The sequence below is a fragment of the Lepidochelys olivacea genome, assembly GCF_965140295.1.
Source record: "Lepidochelys olivacea isolate rLepOli2 genome assembly, chromosome: 10".
Classification (NCBI taxonomy): Eukaryota; Metazoa; Chordata; order Testudines; family Cheloniidae; genus Lepidochelys; species Lepidochelys olivacea.
This window is the reverse complement of record NC_140420.1, coordinates 70,487,797-70,501,731: the sequence shown is the minus strand read 5'-3', so window position 1 is coordinate 70,501,731 and position 13,935 is coordinate 70,487,797. Positions and strand designations below refer to the sequence as shown.

General features: G+C 41.9%; 1 protein-coding gene across 2 annotated transcripts in view; it reads left to right on the top strand.

Moving 5' to 3' along the window:
* ABHD2 (abhydrolase domain containing 2, acylglycerol lipase) overlaps window positions 1–13,935 on the top strand; it is a 60,236-nt gene that overhangs the window by 13,463 nt on the left and 32,838 nt on the right. For both annotated transcript variants that reach the window (XM_084640602.1, XM_084640603.1), the window contains one exon: window positions 783–983. In XM_084640602.1, coding sequence (XP_084496728.1) covers window positions 790–983 — 194 coding nt within the window. In that variant the 5' untranslated portion in view covers window positions 783–789. The remainder of the gene's footprint in view (window positions 1–782; window positions 984–13,935) is intronic.

Below are 13,935 nucleotides of genomic sequence, written 5' to 3'. Positions count from 1 at the left end.
GGGGGTCTTCCCACTTTTAGGGAGCTTCTGCCATTCCTGCTGCAGATTAAAACTCTGTAGGCTCAGACACACCGCCCTTCCCCCAGAGAGTGACTGCAGACAGCTTCCCTGCAGCCTCTTTCTGTTGCCAGCTTCCTGGTTTCTATCATAGCCCCTCCTGTTCCTTTACAGATGGGCTATGTCCTCATTCAGGGGATTTTTTTTTTAGTCCATCAAATTCCCCTCCACTGTGGCCTACCTGGTTAACTTCCCCCTTCTCAGACTCATTAGCCTCTTTCAGGCTGTTGTGGAGTGATACAGTGGTATGACAGTTCTAGAGACTTCATGTGGAATTATGGCTTGTCCTACTATGAGGAGAAATTGGGCATGTCTTGGTTTCTCATCTCTTCCCAAAGCATGGCACCACCCCCACCTTCAGTTGTGCTGGGCACTCTTTGGAGACATTGCAGTCAGCTAGTGGTTTTGGGATCTTGGTAGTGTTTGATGCTTAAGAGACCCACGTTACAGAAATCGTAATGCAACACTGAGTAGGAATAAATCTCCCTCCCTAACTGATCCCCCTGTCTGTACCAGACCCACACAAGATGACTTTAGAGTCTTAAAATGCAAGGCAACTCCAGATGTGGCTTGTTTTGAGTGGACCCTGTCATGGGAGTATTTATTTGTGCAGCGAAGCGTTCCTTATAGCACTATCAGCGGGATTCTGTATTTCATACTGCAGCTTGAGTTGCTGTGTAAATGTGTCAATACATTGCAAAAAGATTATTCTTCTTTGTCTCTAGATTTGAAATGAATGCAATGCTGGAAACCCCCGAGCTGCCAGCCGTGTTCGATGGGGTGAAGTTGGCTGCAGTCGCTGCTGTTCTCTATGTCATCGTTCGGTGCCTGAATCTAAAGAGCCCAACTGCCCCTCCTGATCTCATTTACCAGGACACTGCTCTGTCGCGCTTCCTGCTCAAATCCTGCCCGCTTCTGACCAAAGAGTGAGTGATAAATACAGCCATACAACTAATTAACTGTTTTATGCTGTGAAGAGAAGTCAAGCTTAGCTATTCTCAACCCACTGCATACAGTTGTACAAGAACACCATAAACCTGGGTATAAATAGATGGCAGGGTATTCTTTTGAGTTGCAGAACTAAGGCAGGGACCTATTTTTGTTGGCATAAAAAAAGCCCCTCCAAATAATCGTTACAGTATTGCCCAGGATCCAGGCCTCATTGGGCATGTCTGGGAGCAAACCCCTCAGCACGGGTAGACACACTTATGCTAGTAGGGCTTGAGCTAGCCCACTAAAAATAGCTGGGCCAATGTAGCAGCACCGGTGGAGGCTCCAGGTAGCCGTCCAAGCTGAAGCCCACCCCGCTGCCTGGTTCAAGTTCAGATAGGTAGCCTGAGCGGCCGCCAGTGCCACAATGTCCACACAGTTCTTTTTAGCATGCTAGTGTGAGCTCCGCTAACCCAAGTCTTTCTACTTGGCGGTGAGGCTTGCTCCCAGCTGCAATATAGGCACACCCATTGCGTTGTGTGCTGTACAAATGCATGGAAAAGCAGTTTCTGACCCAGTCAGTGTCCGTGTCTTGGCTTACATCATTGTGCTGTGTTCCCCACTATGGAAGAATGGGGCCCAGCACAACATGCTTCCTCCTGTGGGAGGTGTAGGGGATATCTGTTGTAACTTCCTACACTCCAATGACTCACAGAGCATTTTGACACTTCTAGAACTTGCAGTATAAGAGCTCTTCAATCCACCTGTCAGAGTGCCTGCCGTTGTCATTTCAAGATGGGTGAAACAATCAAAATGTTGAGCAAAACAGATCTCTTTCATAGCAGTCTAATAAATAAGAAAGCAACGACATGCTGGTTCTTGCCAGTTCTTCTTTGAGAGGGAGGTTTGTAAAACTAGCATCAGTTAGTTAACTGAAAGGAGTGACCCTTTAAGGTATCAGGCCAAAACTTTACCTACTCTGCTGTCTGCAAAGTCGACGTAACTTTTAAGAAGAGAGAAGTAAAATCAAATGCTTAATACTGGCCTATTACATTGAGGAAGAATCTATGTTAACTTGTGTGTGAGGCTTTGGAAGGAAACTGACTTCAGTTTAAAGCTTCTTAAGTGGTTATACACAAGGAAAGGAAAATATCTTGAGGTCCTTATTCTGAAACACTGTCTTGATTGACTGATTCAATCTGTGAGAATTCAAGGATTACTGAATTAACCTGAACTTTTATTTGGGAATGAAAAGAGTCTAATTACTTCTATGCTGGCAGGAACACTGTTTGTATTCCAACAGGATCTAAAAGCCTCAACCAAGATTGGGGTTTCATTGTGCTAGGTGCTGTGCAAACACAACGGAACATAGCCTGAGTCCTAAAAGCTTACAGTCTAAAGAGACAGAATAAAGTTTGGGAGGAAGAAAGTATTATATCCATTTTACAGATTGGGAACTGAGGCTCTAACTAAGTGACTTCCCAAATTCATACACTAAACCTGTGGCAGAACTGTAGATTCAGTTCTCATCTCCAAAATCCCAATCCAGCGCTGCAGCTCAAGACCATCCATCTGTTCCCAGATTTGCAAGAAATATTCATTGGGGACAATGGATTATTAACATACTGTACTTGATCAAACACTCTCTGGGATTAGAGGTTCTACTCCGGTGATTCTGCTCACAAACACAGGATTATGCTGATCAGCAGTTCTGAAGGCACATGACTTGGGGCCTTCAGTGTTCCAGAGGAAGATGAAGTCCCGGTGGATGTACTCAGCGCAGCCTGTTGCAAGGGTCATTGGTCTTCCCCATCTGTCTCTGATTTTTATCTTTGTTAAAGTCTAGATCCTCCCTTTTCTAAGGCACCTCTAGAATATAAACATCAAAAACACGGATAATGCAACACTTAAAGGTTGTGATTCTGTTGTGCAATAACTGGGGGAAATACAAGAGTAAATTTTCCACAGAGCCTTGACATGACTGTAACAGCTTGTGCATTATTGCACTGTTTACTATCCACGTTCTCACAGAACTCACGGTGTCAAAGCTCTGATCTGAAAACTTTAGCGGTCAGTCTGGATTGATGAGTGGGGCTCTCTTCAGCATGTAACTATTGTCTAAAAGGAGGTACTCTCCCTTTGGGAGGGGTAGTGTGGATCTCTGACATCTTTAATTTTAATAATGAAATACATAGAGACAAGGATATATTTTAACTTCCATTTCCAGAGACTTACAGTAAACAAATATTTAAATTTCTGTAAATGTGCATGCAAATCATTCACAAGAGTAATTAACCAACACTACATGGAACTTATTTGTGCTTATACTCCATTGTAGTATCCTATAAGGCTTGATTAAATACTAACTGTTTTATAGTGTAAGGGAAGCTGATTATGCAGCTTTCTTTTTTTCTTCAAACATGAATGCAAAGTAAGTGCCACAATTTCTCCTCCTTTAGTGTCTGTACTCACCTTCTGTTAAATCCCCCACTGGTGCAGCTATTTCTCTATAGTAGTGAACTGAAGATCACCCTTTGGCTTCCAGACATCCGTAACTTCAAATTCAGTGTACATGTTGGAAAAGTAGTGTCCTGTTAACAGGTATTATTAAAGTGAGTGAGCGACTGGCAGTAGGGAGCTTTCAGGAAAGGGAATGCACGTGGGTAGAAATGAGAGAATAACTTGGTTGCTTTCTTTTAAAACTGTAGGAAATGCCTGAAATGATTTCTAAGGGTTTGGTTTAGTCCCAGCTTCACAGCCTTCAGCTGCACTTATATTTTAAAAATCTTTAGTTACACTCATCAACAGAAAGCATCTGTACACTTCATATATGAAGCTACTGGATCTGATTTTAGAAACTTGGCTGTGGCTAGTCCAACTCTGATAGAAACCTGAGTCCAGAGTGTCTTCATCAGACATGCTACTCATGTTCAGTGCCTTACTAAATGTAATCCTGTAGTGTTCCTCTTAGATTCTGTTTTTTTTTTTCTGGACAGTCTTATTCCATGAACCACAAACTGGGATGTAAACCTAGTACCTGCCTTCAGTAGTCCAGCTGGTGTTTAGTGAATTAGTGAGGAGCTTCAGATAGTATAGCTGCCTGAGCCTGTTGCCAGTTAGATACCTGAGACTGGTAGATGCCAGTGGTGCTTGTAACAGGATCCCCAAATAACAGTTAGCTACAAGCTCTCCACTAATCTCTTGTGGATTCTCTTCGGACCCAGACAATGGAAAAGAATTAGATGTGGTGCATTGCTAAAATCGCCATTGGCCCTCCTATCCACCATTCCACTGTTTTCATTGTCTGGCTCTGTCTTGTTCATCAAATGGAAATACCCTATAACTGATATTGTGGTAGCAGCAGGCTCTTAACACTCATAGTTTAAGGAGTAGTGTATCTTGCTTTGAGACTCCTGTGTCCTGATCAGTGACTGTCATTCCCTCCAGTGCCCTGGGATGACCAAAATTTGCACCTGTCTTTTGTCACCAGCTTCCAAACAAGATCAGGTCAGTTAAGTTAACAACCTGCTGTCCCTCTTTTTCCTTTATAACTATAACTTGTTCTGTTGGCTCACTCTCACCTAAACAACATCTTGTGTTCGTTGTGCCTTTTCTGGGCTATGTTTTTTTTGGTAGTGTGGGTTTTCTTGCTGTGTCAGTATATCCATTCTCTGGTTTCTTGGAGGTGAGATTGATAACCACAGGAGATTTATTTCCTTCCCAGACCTCCCCTCCTCCCTCCCAAGACCTCTCATCAAGGATTTAAAACTGCAAACATGTTTCATTTTGCCAGGTTTAGGCAAATGACTCTGTAAAAAGCCTCTTAATACATGCTGAAAGCACACCCAGGAATACAGCCTAGGTTTTTTTATTCTTTGCCTATGTAGTAATTTTATATCCTAGTCATGCTGCCTGGCACCAGAATACTATTTTGCACTGTCATACTTTGTCCTTTTGGCTGCTTCCTCCTCCTGAAAGGAGCAAATATCAAGTTGTCTTATGCTCTTCTCCTCCCTCCATTCTCCAACAGTGGTCAAAGAAAAGATAGCAAACACTTAGTGTTTTACCTAACACAAACAGTTGACAAATTAATTAAAAGAGAAGTTATAATTTGGCAGCCTCAAAGACATGTGAACTAATCTGATGGTAAAGCGGGATGCTAATAAATAATCCACTGTGGATTTGTGAGAGATTTAGAACACAGGCCTTTTCTCTCCACTCCCCTCTCCCTATGGTCATCTAGCACTGACTTTCCAATCTTCCATATGCTTGGTACCATACTTTCATTCAGCAGCTTGTGTTCTCCAGAGGTCTACCGTGATACTCCACTTCATCAGTTTGGCTAGGAACACTTCTCCCTTGCCTCCAGTGCTAAAGCTTTTGGGGATATAGCTTATGAAATACACTGTGTTTATATAAAACTGTACTTAAAAAACAAAAAACTGAGGATGCAGCATAGCTGAGGAAACCCCTTTTGCAATGCAAGTGCTTCCTGTCTCTGTAGACAGCTTCCACAGACTAGATTTTTACTGTCTGCAGTGGCTTTTTTCACAGGAAGGCTAATATAAGTATGACGCTCCCCAAATAGCTTTCATTTTGGCTGTTGTATCCGATAGCTAAGACTCCAGATATGTAACAGGCCAGCTGAGCTGATGCAGGAAATCTGTTGCTAAATATTTAAGGGCTCTGAAGCCTTTTGGTTTAAGACAGGACTTTTTGAATCATTCCGGGGAGATTGAATAATCTTTAAGCATCTCCTCTACCTAGGTAGTGAATAGGAAGCAAGCTTATAGACTTTAAGGTCAGAAGGAACCATCGTGATCATCTAGTCTGACCTGCACATTGGTGGTTACAGAACCTCACATACGCACTCCTGTAATAGACACATAACTTCTGGCTGAGTTACTGAAGTCCTCAAATCGTGATTTAAAGACTTCAAGTTACAGAGAATCCACCATTTACACAAGTTTAAATCTGCAAGTGACCTGTGTGCCATGCTATAGAGGAAGGCAAACTCTTCTCTGCCCTGGGTCTCTGTCAATTTGACCCAAGGGAAAATTCCTTCCTGATCCCAAATATGGCAGTCAGTTAGACCCTGAGCATTTGGGCAAGACCCACCAGCCAGACACCTGGGAAAGAATTCTCAAAGTGGTAATGACTATAAAGTTTCCAAGATCAGTCTTCGTGGGAGAAAGCCCCAAAATCCTAAACTTGGACCACTTCTCTCTCCAACCCCACCCTGAAAGAATGGGAAGTGTAGCCTCTTAGCTACAGCATAGGAGTTGGCAGACAGGACTGCTGGGTTCTAGTCTTGACCCTGTAGCAGACTTGCTGTAACCTGGAGCAGAGCACTTAACTCTGTTGCTTCCTTACCCATCTGTAAATGCATATAGTAACACCTCCAAGTAATGTAAGGGTTAGTGTTTGTAAAGCACTATGCTCCTCAGATGAAATGTACAGCACACAAAGTACAAAGTATCTCTATAGATATAAGCCTTTCTGTTGCTGAATGTCCACTTTTAAATGCATTAGAATCTGAACACTGACACTTCCAAATAAAAATAAAATAGTTTTGTGTGCTTTGTTTGAGCTGCTTTAGAAAAGTAGATTGCAGAACACCTGAAAAGTAGCATACTCTGAAAACTGTAATCTTCGGTCCACAGGTTTCAGAGTGGTCGCCGTGTTAGTTTGTATCACCAGAAAAAAGCCACCAAAACTTAATCTGGAAACTGATTTGTTGGTATTGGTTCTATTAATACCAAATCATGTCCGTTTCTAACAAATATTTTCCTCTTGCTCTCCCAGAGGGACTGTTTACTGCCTCAGTCACTGAGATATGGGGTTGAGTTTCCATTATACAAACACAAAGGGTATGGTGCTGAAAATAGGCTCACAAATCCTAATGGTGTTTATATAACAGGATGTGCATGCACTCATCCAGTTCAGGCTAGTTATCGGTTTAAAACCATGTATCTATCAGTGACCGGGCATATAAGTCAGTTATTATAGTATGTAACCATCAATCCCAGACTTGCTTTCTTGTCAGCTTTGATTTGTAGTGTTCAGTTATTGAACTACATTAGTGTCTGTGGGTGGTATAAAGTTTCATAAAGGATATTTATAGGGCATCTACTGGAAGAAGTTATAATGTGCTGCCTTGGATGTCTGTCATTGGTCAGGGTATTAATAATCTGTAGCAGACTTGATCATAACAGGAGGTCATTTCAGATGAGCCAGAACAAGGGCCTGTGGTAAACCACCCTGAACTCATTAGTTCGACACTTAGTACCTTTTGGACTTGGATTCAAATTTGGCTGCTCCGGTCTTACTCCAGTAGTCATAAGTGAAAGTTTGAGTGTTGGCTCGGAGGTTTCAGAAACTGTGTGGGTGCCAGCATAGACTTCTTTAGTTCTAGTGTCTCTATCCTTCCTTACAAAAGGAGAAATAAAACTGTAAACAGCCTATTGAAATGCTACAGTATTCTTGATCAGTACACAAGATTGCCAACACTCCTTGATACAGCGGAGAGACGTGCTACCCTACCCTGCAGAAGCTTGTTTAGGCTGGAGAATGAGAAGCTGCTTTCAGGGTATTTCTTTTCCTTTGGTTTATACTGGGGCTGCATTATGGAGAAGCTAAAAGGCGCCTTTGTCATCTCCTTGGACTCTGTAGTACTGTTTGGGAAATCTTAGTTCTTGTTCCCACTGGAAGACCACATATCATGTTAGCTGTGTTGGAGGGAGCTACAGTATTAAAACTGGGTCTCCTACCAGGTAGGACTTACCATGATGAGCCCACTAGTATGGACTCCTGAATGAATTCTAATGGGTCGTGTCGAACAAGCCTCTCTGCAAGTGTACCCATTTTGCCTGATCTAGAGGGAAGGCAAGGAATCTAACAAAACTATGTAGGTCTGATCTCTAGCCCATGTTTCTCTGCATCACGCCATGCAGGACCTATTTCCTTCATGTGCTGCTCAGTTCTAATGGGCTTTAAAAGCATCTGCCTGGGCACGTGCCCTTCAGTTTTGGTTGCATGTTGAGGTTTTGTGGGAGCAGCTTTCTGTTGTAGCTGTTTGCTGTACAGAATACTGTCCTTCAACAACTACCTGATCCTCCATATTAAACAAAACTCTGGCTGTCTTTTCCCTGGATACTCATGCTGTACTATTAAAGGTGTTTCTGTCCAGCTGGGTTGAGTTTGCAAATATTTCCTGTGATGACTTACTATTTCTTACAGTGTTGTACAGAATAAAGCTGAAATCGGGTAGGCTATTTCTGTCTCTTGCAGAGGGTGGGGATGCTGGCACTTTAGGAACATAATTCTTGGCTAGCTGTCACTGTCAACGTATCCTCCTGCAGCAGTGGTGATAAACCACAGTGCATAGCATGGACACTTCTTTATCATTTGTCCTGTGTTACTAACAGTAAAAGCTGAAGGTCACACCAATTCTATAAATAAAGATGTGTACCCACAGGACTGTCCTTGGCAGTCCTACATAGACTTTCACCACAGTACTGTCGTGATTGGTTCCCAAGGATTTTTTTTTTTTAAAACCCATTAAGAGAAGCAGACAGCATAATTCTTCACAATAAGCCTTCAGCTGTTTTAATGAAGGCCTATCTAAAAAATGGAGAGCCAAGTGAACTTTTGACTGGATTCTTATAGCTCTGATATGTTACCATTTGTAAATATTTGTTCCACAGAGCAGACCGTATTTGGTGGCTGCGGTTGGCATGTTTGTGTTGCAGTAGCACTCAAGGCCTCAGTCAGAATGTGTTGTACTCTGCTCTGTACCAAGTCGGTAAAACAGCTCCAACTCCACAGAGCTTGCCGTTCAAATTAAGACCCTGTCTCTTTGGTCTATAGTGTAAGTCCATAATTGGCTTAACTTGAAAACTTCAATAGGTAAGAATTTGTGGTTATTGTAATAATATACTACTAAAGAGTTAGAAGGGATTTCCAAAAGGAAGAAATTCCTACCCTATTTATCAATGTAAAGATATTTCTTATCTTCATAGCTGGTAGCTTAGAAGATTTTTAAAAAAAAAAACCCAACCAACACCCCTGCATAAAGATGTTCCAGCTTTGCTAGGGTTCATTTAAAGATTTGACTCCTAGTTGATCACACCAAGAAAGAGGAAAAACAAGTTGCTTTCCCTCAATGCATTCCTGTCTTTAGCTACATTCCACTCACTAGTTAGGTTAATCTATAATGTATATAAATAATTTACCCCACAATTTCTCTGACTAGGACAAAAAAATAGTTTGTCTCTTGCACCATGTTGTAACCTTACTGCATACTGGTTGGAGGCTCTGGATTGATTTTCCAGTTATTCCAGCCTGTGACATGAGGCAACATAACTTACAGTAGTTCGTAGCTCTTTTACATGCCTTTTTTTGTAAAGCACTTTGAGATCTGGGGATGAAGAATACGAAGTATCGCTGTCCCTGTTTTTATGGGTAAATTTATAATCTTTTGAAATTAAATCCAGGTTTTTTTTGCCCTTGTTTCAATGTAAGAGGATTTTTCTCCTCTTCCACTGAAGTATCCAACTTCTGGATTTTGAGAGATGTTACCTAATGTTAGATCTTTGTTTCTATACCCAGATTATAGAATTCGCCTTCCTCTTGATATGAAAGAAGCTAAACCTTTAGGGTCTCTTCACTTTCTCCAAGATGGTACTAGCCTCCTTAGGCATTTCCTCTTTTCTTGGCCACCAGCTTCTGTGGCTTTGATTTTTGTGAGGGGGACTTTGTGCACATAGTCCCCTGACAGTGGAGTAAAAATGCACCAGTAACTACAAATTCAGCACTAATGTCCCTCAGGATGTTTTGAAACACTAATGTCCCTCAGGATGTTTTGAAAACCAGTAAACAGTTGCTCAGCAGCCTGGACTCCTAGTACCTGAGAAGATCTTTCACTCCTGCTTGTGCCAGGGTGTTAGCTTGTTTTTGAGCACAGAACTTGCCCATCATTTACTAGCTTTATTGAATTTGTTGCAGATGGCTGGCAACTGCTCTGACCTCTTTGGAGTGACCAAGCTGCAAGAGCAGTTTTAGTTACAGCAGGTTAGAGGTGAATAATGGGAAGAGGATTGTGATGGAACTAGCATAAGTTTGCAGCTACCCTTAATCAAGGAACCCAGGTGTTGTGAAATACCTCTAGAAGTGTCTTTTTTCCCCCCATAGGCATTTTTATTTATATTTGGTTACAAGCTTGCCAATTTGCTATCTCAGAAGATTGACTTTTTTGTGTTTGTAAATCTCTCTCCTTGTTGGCTTCTGGTGTGTGAAACTGTTTTTTTAGCTGCTTTAATTTAGTTAGTCTAGTTACAGCTGAGACATTAAATCTGGTTTAAGTCGATTAAATTCCATGCATTTTTTAAAATAAACTTCTACCAAGCTGCTCATTTTGATCAGAATCTCCTTGGTCCTGCTGGGGCTTGGATATTTACAGAATCTTAAGACCTTCCCGCCACCCCCCCCAGTCTCTTTTGACAAGGCTATCTGAGTAAGTGGGAAAATCCTTTGAGTAAAGTGCTGAGGCTTTGGTAGGAGATGATTAAAATGAAGGCTGGGTACGATTGCGTTTTTACCTATTCTCGTAATGTTAGCTTGATATAGTGGCTGTTGGACTGTAAAGGAGTCCAAAGCAAGTTACTTAAACTGCATATAGGTCCTCATGTGTTCCTAGGCTAGCTCTCTGCATTTCCAGCAGAAGGAACCTAATCTTGGCATCAAAGTACTATTCTGGGTAGCCTGGTCATTCAAGGCTAGTGACTGCTTATAACTTCTAACAACAGAAGTGTAAACACATGACTAATGCTAAGATGTCCTTGCCCTAAGCAACGCAGCGTTATATTTCTAAATTCAACTCTGCTCAGCCACTTAATGGGTCTTCTGAAAAGCTGAGCATTTTGCATGCTACATTAAGGTAACATGCCTAAAAAGGCTCTCTGCTTGCTCGCCTCTGAGAGCTTGAGTGAAATAGAAAGAATAAATCACTGTGCAGAGAGCAAGTTCTGCTTCCTGGACTCTGTGGTGCAAGAATAGGATTTTGCAGAACCTCAAATGTTGTTCTGAATGAAGTGGGCATGAATTTCAAATGGAGACGTAGGGCGCACGTTGGCAGCCTATGAACATACATGCACAATCTCTGGGATCCCTGTGCTGCATCCTTTTACTTAATCCTTTCTGTTGAAGCATAAAATTGCTAAACATGCACATTCAGTGTGTACCGGTGTAAACTACCTCAGGGTTTGTGGCTGTGCAGGTTGAAGTGTAAAACTCAACTGGAGCTGTGAAACAAAGTGCCATTCTGGAGTCACCCCTCTTACGATCCGTGTTTACATAATAATTTCTAATCTGAAGGCAGCAGTATCAATCCTCAGAGGAATAGTTCCAAATTGACAGCAATGATCTAGGGTGACAGGATCAGAGGCTGGAAGCAAAGCATAGGTGGGGAGAAGGAATGGACTGTGAACCTAAAATAAAATTTGAAATCTTAAGCTCTACAGACACTGATGGGCACCTAGAGTGGTGTCCTGGCGCACCCCCTCCAGGCAGGATATGTGCTGTGGCACAACAGGGTCACCAAAGCTGTTACATCCGAATGACTGGATATGTGATAGTAACTGTAAACTGGGCTGCGTGTAAATAAGGGGAAAAGTGAAAATGGAGCTTGCTGCTGTCTTAGATTTCTAATTAAGAAGGCAGCACTGAACAGACTGTCAGCAACTGGACGCTGCAACTATAGTTGCCAAGGGAACATTTTTTTTCTTCCAAACAACAACAAACTACTCCAGAGGCCTTAGCTGTTTGATATCTCTCCCCCCCCCCAACCCCATACACACGTAATCCCATTGTAGAGTGGCTTGCTGCTTAATGCTGACCTTATTCGTCCCAAGTTTTGATGGGGAGGCAGGTAGGAATAAAGCAGAAGGATTTCCTCTTGCAGACAAGAATGCAGGATGACTTGGAATCGCTCTATTAGGGAACTGTTCTTAGTGCCATAGAAAAAGCCAGGGGTCAGATGCTCATGAAGTAGGATGTGCATTAGTCTCTTCAGGAACTCAATATCTTTGTTTAGTTCCACAAGCACATGCCAGTTCTCACAGGTAACATATGAACCATATTAAAGTTAAACAAACCACTTACTTCTCAACTCTAAGGCTATGTCCTTGGTACCTAAACTCTTGAAAATAATCTTTAATGTAAGTAGTGTTAGGCCCAGCAAGCATATGGCTATATTTTTGCTCTTTCTATTAAAACTTATTTGGATAAAATGTTATCCCAGAAAATCTTGGGCCTCTACAATCAGCAGTTACAACCAAGTAAACATTGGGGTGGGGCTGTGAGAAAATGGGAGTATGTAGGTCTTTGAACACATGCCTCTGCTAGACTAATGAGCCTGGTTTTCAACAGTATTATTGGGTGTGGGAGTGTGGAAAGCCAAGATTTGTAAGGGAACAAAATGCTGATGAAGATGTGGGAAGTAGTTCCATTGAGAACCCAGTTCCTTTTCCTGGCAGCAGCAACTTTCTGCCCCTGCTTGGAATAGAAGTGTAACAACTTCTCTCCCAAATGTCCCTGTCCCTTTTGATAATAGTATGGGGCCTTATCCTGTGAAATCCCAGTGGCTTGGGCTATAGCTGCTAATTGTTGCCAGTCCAAGGTTTTGGACTCTTTCATCCAGGCCCCTGTTCTTCAGTGCTTAAATATCTAACTCAAAATAAGTACTACAACCTCAGAAAATGAGTAAAAATACCAAATAAAGTACCTCCTAATGTGGAATATAGATACCAGAATTTGAGATCTTTTTACAGAAGCAGAATATCATGATTTTGAGAAAATAGTCAGCTTTTTCAGTGCCGGAAGAACTGGTCCTCATGTCTCATCAGCCATATCTCCAGCGATGGGTTGAGCCTTGCATAATATAACTTTTAGGGTTTTCATCCGTCTCTCTGCCTATACCCTGCCCATGGAATTGCATACAGCTTGTGTACTACCATCTCAGTAATGCAGTTTCACATTCTTGTTTTAGCAAGTAATCTGGCATTATAAAATGGGACTGTACAATAAAACTCAAACACATTTTTGTTTAGTTCCATCTTTCTTGGCCAGCATGTTCCCATTACCCAGATTCTGTCCCCACCTATGGTCCTAGACTTAAGTCTCAATCTGCTCTTACGTGCATAGTTGCTGAAGAATCTTGGGGTAGCTGGCATACTGTACACTGCTGCTGGCAGTCACCCAGAGCCAGTGCACCTCTCCTAGTATAGAGATGTCTGACTGATAAAAAAATATATGCAATTAGTAGTCTTATAGCTTCTCTTAAAAGCTTCCTAATTGGATGATAGAATCTCAAAAATACCCTAAGGGATCATTTGCATGGTACAAGGTAACAGTTCTTTTGTAAACAAAGCAGTTGAGGCTTCTGTCCTTTGTTTTGCTTTTGGTAGAACTACCGTTTTTTTCAGTTGGAATCTATTTTTATGCCTTCTTGGAATTAACACTTGCAGGAACAATGTGTCTCAGTATAATGCCTTCCTTTTTTGTTTTGGGGTTCTTCAAATGTATCTTCCAACACTGTGCTGAGGGGATGAAGTGAGGGCAGTAAGCACAGGAGAACCGCAAAACATGTCAAACTGGATCTGAGCTCTTGAGAGAGAGACTGTGACATCCCATTGTCACTGAGCAGCTGTGCAAGGTCCTTGTTTATATCTAGGACTGCCCTGGAGGAGACTTCGATGTTTCCTGCTTTAGGTTAAAAAAAGAAAAGGAGTACTTGTGGCACCTTAGAGACTAACCAATTTATTTGAGCATGAGCTTTTGTGAGCTACAGCCGATGAAGTGAGCTGTAGCTCACGAAAGCTCATGCTCAAATAAATTGGTTAGTCTCTAAGGTGCCACAAGTACTCCTTTTCTTTTTGCGAATACAGACTA